Source organism: Caretta caretta, chromosome 2, assembly GCF_965140235.1.
Source record: "Caretta caretta isolate rCarCar2 chromosome 2, rCarCar1.hap1, whole genome shotgun sequence".
Lineage (NCBI taxonomy): Eukaryota > Metazoa > Chordata > Testudines > Cheloniidae > Caretta > Caretta caretta.
This window is the reverse complement of record NC_134207.1, coordinates 252,104,841-252,110,840: the sequence shown is the minus strand read 5'-3', so window position 1 is coordinate 252,110,840 and position 6,000 is coordinate 252,104,841. Positions and strand designations below refer to the sequence as shown.

Below are 6,000 nucleotides of genomic sequence, written 5' to 3'. Positions count from 1 at the left end.
GTGGCATTTGGGAAATACAACTTTTTTCCCCCTCCAGCTAGGGAGCTGAGCCCAAGAATTCTGGCTGGGCCCATAGGCATATTCAAGCCCCAGAGTGAAGGAGCTAAACTCCAGAAGCCCATCTGCACAATCTACTGTGTAAATAGCATCTCATTTTGGTGACTTAATGGGTGGGATTTATTTTGTGGGTGGAGCTTACAGGAGTACTGCCACCTTTTTTTCACCCAATCTGAGCCCTAGGCAGGGGGGATGCATGATCTAGTTCAGGGGTTCTCAGACTTTTGTACTGGTGACCCCTTTCACATAGCAAGCCTCTGAGTGCAACCCCCCTTATACATTAAAAACACTTTTTAATATATTTAACATCATTATAAATGCTGGAGGCAGACAGCTCGCGACACCCCATGTAATAACCTCACGACCCCCTGAGGGGTCCTGACCCCCATTTTGAGAACCCCTGACCTAGTTGGTCTTTTCCATTTCTAAGTACTAGCACAGCTGCTAGAAAAGATTTGTGGAAGCATTATAAAATTATCAGCTCAGACACAAAATCTGTTTTCAAATCTCAGTGCAGGCACTCTACTTGGCACCGGTCAGGCCTCAGTTTGGAGTACCGTGTCCAATACTGGGTTACACACTTTAGAAAAGATATGGATAAACTGGAGCAAGTCCAAAAAACAACAAAAATGATAAAAGGTTTAGAAAATCTGACTTATGAGGAAAGCCAAAACAACTGAGCAAGTTTAGTCTTGAGAAAACAAGACTGAAGGGGAACTAATAATAGTCTTTAAATGACAAGGGCTGTTATAAAGAGGATGGTGATCAATTGTTCTCCATGTCCACTGAAGGTAGGACAAGAAGTAATCTGCAGCAAGTGACATTTAGGCAGGTTAGCTATTAGGAAAAACTTTCTAATTATAAGGATAGTTAAGCACTGGAACAAGCTTCCAAGGGAGCTTGTGTAATCTCCACCACTGAAGACTTTTAAGACCAGGCTGGACAAACATCTGTCAGGGATGATCTTGATTTAGTCCTGCCTCAGCACAGGGGGTGAGAGCTGATCTCTCGAGGTCCCTTGCAGCCACTGTTCCCTCTAAGCTGTGCGCGTGCACACAGATCCTAAACCCCGTGCACACGGTGAAACACTGCGCACACAAAAATTTGCACAGAAGCACAATTTGCAGAGAAGCAATTTTTTGCACACACGGCCTGTCAAAAATGAGAGGGCACATTGCTTGCAGCCCTACATTGCTATGATTCCCTGGTCGGATTTCTGCACAGGATCCCTGACGTGCCACCAGGGCCCATCGGCTGCCTGGGCAGGTGGGTGCAGCATCTTGCCACCAGCTTGCAGCACTCCCTGCTCTCTATCAGGCAGCGCAGGTGTGCCTGTCCTAGGCCCTGCACCTGCTAGGGTCTAGGTTTGCCTCCACTCTGAGCAGCGCCGCGCACCGCCGCGCCGCGCCGCGCCACTCCACTCCAGCGAAGCCAGTGCGCACGCCCCAAGGAAGGATGCCTTTGGCCCACCACGCACCCTAAGGCAGCTCTCCTCCAGCCCACAGCGAGCAGCCCTTTGCGCATGCGCACTGAAGCCCGCAGCTTTGCCTCCAGCATCCCCAGCCGCAGATACACGCCTGTCCAGTAGACTGCGGCGTACGTCACCAAGATCGGTACCGTCACTTTTGGCGCATGCGCTTTGCGTCTCAGTCAGTCTGTTTTTGTATTTCCGGCCGAGGCAAGTGCGGCGCATGCGCCCATCGTGACAGCCTCGGCGCGGTCTTCCTCAGCCAGCCAACCAGTGGCCTTTCTTCGCCTTCCACTCTCAGAGGGAAGGGTTGGCCCTCCACTATCCCATGATGCGCTGCGGCCGCGACCCCCAGCCGTCAGTGGCGGCCGCCATGTTGTGTTAGTTTGTTGTTCTCTTGCGGCTGGTGGTACAGAGCAGGCGGCGGGAGGGCGGAGTACCCTCGCCCCCTGCAGCCGGGCGCCGAGCGGGGCTTGCGTCCGAGGCCTTTCCCCCACTCCGAGCCCTCATTGCAGCTGCGGGAGGCACCGCCAGGAGCGGCCGCCGCCCGGGCAGGAGGAGGCGCCATGGCTGCTGCCTTGGGAGGAGCAGGTAGCTGAGACCTGCGGTGCGACTGCCTGGCGAGAGGGCGTGGGCAGCAGGGGCGCTAGGAGTTATGGTGGAGGCCAGCGGCCTAGGGGGACTGCAGGGGAGCTGACGAGAGCTCTGGCCGCGGGGGCTGGGGGGCTTACGGCGCTGAAGGGGGCCTGCAGGTGGCGTCGATGGGGGCTTATCTATCCCTTCCCTGTGGGGTGTCTCCTGTCGTTTCCCCAATCAGAAGCGCTGGGGAGTGAAATTGACTCGGTTCTGGTCAGTTTCGCGGCTGCTCCTCAGGCTTCGAATAACTGACCAGGCCCCTCAGTGGCTCTTCTGATGCCTGGGAAAATTGTGGGCAGCAGCCAAGGGGCTGGTGTGGGAAGCCTCCTGAAGGCCTCACTGCTTCACGTTTAGAAAGATCTTTTTCCATTCGTAAGGGCTGCACACTTTTACAAAATGAAAGTTTCTATAGTTTGTGTTTTTAGCACTCTCTTGCCAGGAAAGAGCAGTAAATCTCATTGGCACAGCAGATTTACCAAACTCTGGACTAGATGGGACCTAATGGGTCATAGAATCATAGAATACCAGGGTTGGAAGGGACTTCAGGAGATCATCTAGTCCAACCCCTGCTCAAAGCAGGACCAATCCCCAATTTTTGCCCCAGATCCCAAATGGCCCCCACAAGGATTGAACTCACAACCCTGGGTTTAGCAGGCCAATGCTCAAACCACTGAGCTATCCCTGCCCCCATTTTCATCCATTTTCATCTCATATTTTTATTCAGAGGCTTTTATTCCAGTGGCATTCGTATGTGACCACTTCCCCAGTAATAACTTATCCTAAAAACCACCTTGTGAGGTAGTTATCCCTATTATACAAATGGAGAACTGAAGCACAGGCAGATTAATTAACTTGCTCATAGTCACATCGAAAATGTGTGACACAGCCAAGATTTCAACTCCAGAACTCTTACCACTTGGCCATTCTTCCTTGAGTTGTATGAATCTATAAAATTAAAATAGCGTATTGGTTTGTCTTGTCCTATTCTAAATGTCTCAAGCAATATTTTGCATATCTACAAAATGCAATTTTTTAAGAGTTAAAGATGGAAAAGATATGCTGGGTCACATCTAATCAGTTCTTCAGAAAAGTATAATGTAAAAAACGTATTCAACTTTTCCCTGCTCTGTAGCTCTTGGGAATCAGTTTCATTAAGAAATGTACTTGTATTTAAATACTTTTTTTTACAGTTGGGTTAGCTGATAGGATGCTGCCTCTTTGGCAGAAACAATGGCAAGTTATGATTATCATTAGCACTAATTATGAGCAAACCCAGTTGGGAGCAAGATTTACTCACAAGTAACTGTCATAGTGCTGAACATGACTTATCCTTGTTTACACAGATAAGTCAGGTAACATCATGTTGACCAATTGTTAAAAAGGATGTAAACATAATTAAAGTTCCTAGTGAAGATAAGCCCTTAAAAGAAAATGATTGTCAATGTTTAATTGTTAAAAATTGAAAAAGTGGGGAGGATTTAGGGGTAGGATCAGAATGCGAGCAACACTGGTACAAGTATACATGATTGTAAATACCTTTGAGGGCGTCAAGTTTTAATGGTGTCAAATATTGTTTTGGATGTTTTTTTTTTTTAAATCTACTTGAGGTGACTAGATGAAAGAAACTAGTGCATTTGTTATGTGAAAGTGAACTCTGAAAACTTGGGTTCTGTTACTGAGGTTTTTAAAATTCACACTGTAAAAACACTTGATATTTTGTGGAAAGGAAAAATATGTCGTCTTTAGGTGTATTTAAAAACTCTCACAAGCTTCATGGGCATCCTTTTGTGTGAAAACGTGTCCATGACAGTCAAGATCAGGGAGCTGGAGTTGATCGAAATGTTGTTTGAAGCTACAGGTATATTATTATTTGTCTTACTGTAGTGCCTAGGAGCCCTAGTCATGGACCGGGACCCCATTGTGCTAAGTGTGGTTCAAAAAAATGTTTGTTCAGCGTCAGCATTGTGTTCAGCAATGAACAGAGGTTGGGAAGATGTGGTCCTTGTTCCTGTGAGCTTACAATATAGACTATGTATTACTTTAAAAAAAAAAAAAAAGTGTTGCTCGTTGAAATAGTTCTCCTGATGTAATATTCTAGTGTAGACAAAAGTGCACATAAAGACTATCTCAATGTAGCTAGTAGAGGTGAACCCCTGGTTAGGGGGGTTGTTAAATATATTATTCAATATTCCAAACTGCTAGATGCTTTAATGTACAAATAAAAACACGTAGTCCCTTTCTGAAGAGTTTACGATGTAATTTTAAACATATTTCACAGTAGTAAACTGTAGGCCAGAGGATGTGGTGAGGAAAAACAAGGAACTCAACAATGATATATGGTTACTCAACTTAGGTATGTGCACATCTTAGTTGGTCAGTTTTAAAAAAAATATGCATTAATGTTGTAGATTCAATTCTTGTTCCCATCGCAGAATTGAGTTTAAGGAATGAGGAGAGGTGATCTAGAATAGGGTGGCCACTTCCTGTGTTGGGGGTGATACAATAATTAGACAGAGATGGTTGTGGGAGAAATGAATAGGTTGTGGCATCAAGGATGGTGATATTAGCTGGGTAGACAATAAAGGACAATGTTGGTTGCTGTGACTTTGAAAGTAAAGATAAAAGTTGAAACTTGATGTGGGGAAGAAATGGGGAGCCAGTGAAGGGGTGCAAAGAGGGAGTATCAAATGGTCAGAACTGGTGAGGCAGATAACTTTAGCCAAGTGTATTTTATGTGGACTGTAAGGGAGGTGATGTCTCAAGGAAACTCTGGAGGAAGAGGTTATAGTAGACAGGTTGGGTTTGGATGAGAGTCGGAGCTCTTTGGATAGAGAAGGGTTGGACCTATGAGAGAGAGAACATAATTTCTTCCACTAGCACTCTAGCATCCTTCCCTTCATCTTTGTATGTTGTTAGCCATTGCACAATTCAGAGGTGTACTACAAATTCTCCTGAACCCTGCACAGGTCCAGTTAAAATTGTTTGTCTCACTTCACTGTAACTTAATTTCTCTTGACAATAAAAGGCAAAACCTAGAGAGAGATTTGTTTTTTGTGCAGTCAAATGGGCTGAGTCCTGGATATTGTTGTGTACATAAGATGCATGCTACTTTGTCATGCTGTCTGACAGTTTGCCACTACTGTGTGTGTTCCATTTTGGCTATATTGAAACTATATTGACAAGGCCCTACAGAAGTTAGGGTTTTGAAAATTACACTGACCTGAGGCCAGGACGAATAAGGCATTACCACTTTGAGGGGCTAGTGGCAGATAGTTTTCAAATTTTCATGGCTAAAACCAACTCTTTTCATACCTTTAGAAAGCTGTCCTTTGAAAGTCATACCATTCTGATTAGTATTCATAAAGTGCCAATGACTTCAGAGGGAGTATCTCAATGAGTAAGTGCTCACACAAGCATAAGGATTGCACAATTTGCCCCTGAATGAGTGTACTGCAGATATTTTTGTCTCTTTAGTTCATACAAACCATAATTTTATGTAATAGTCATTTGACAAAATAAAGCTATGTTAAATTATGCACAGTTCTGCATGTGATATTTATTGACATTCTTTTCTGTTTTTTTGTTTTGTTTTTTAAAGTCTTAGAGATCTGTTATCAATCGACTTAATGATTTGCTACAGAAGACATTGTTTATGGCAAATAACTAGCAAAGAATATTAATAATGGTACATTGTCAGGGATTATGCACTGCTCTCTTGCTGATCATTGATCTAGGACCAGTGTTTGGAAAAACTGCTAATTCACAACAATTTTTCTAAGCCCTGCCAGGTAAAAGAGAATGGAACTTAAAGAAAAATATATTCATGTAATTCTGATAAG

General features: G+C 44.6%; 1 protein-coding gene across 3 annotated transcripts in view; it reads left to right on the top strand.

Annotated features, from left to right (window-relative positions):
* The first annotated feature begins 1,861 nt into the window (after window positions 1-1,861).
* Window positions 1,862-6,000, top strand: part of RBM33 (RNA binding motif protein 33) — a 145,473-nt gene continuing 141,334 nt past the window's right edge. For 2 of the 3 annotated variants that reach the window (XM_048837598.2, XM_048837597.2), the window contains exon 1: window positions 1,863-2,116. In XM_048837598.2, coding sequence (XP_048693555.2) covers window positions 2,092-2,116 — 25 coding nt within the window. In that variant the 5' untranslated portion in view covers window positions 1,863-2,091. Of the gene's footprint in view, window positions 2,117-6,000 lie in introns of all 3 variants that reach the window. The other variant, XM_048837599.2, reaches the window with a different exon arrangement.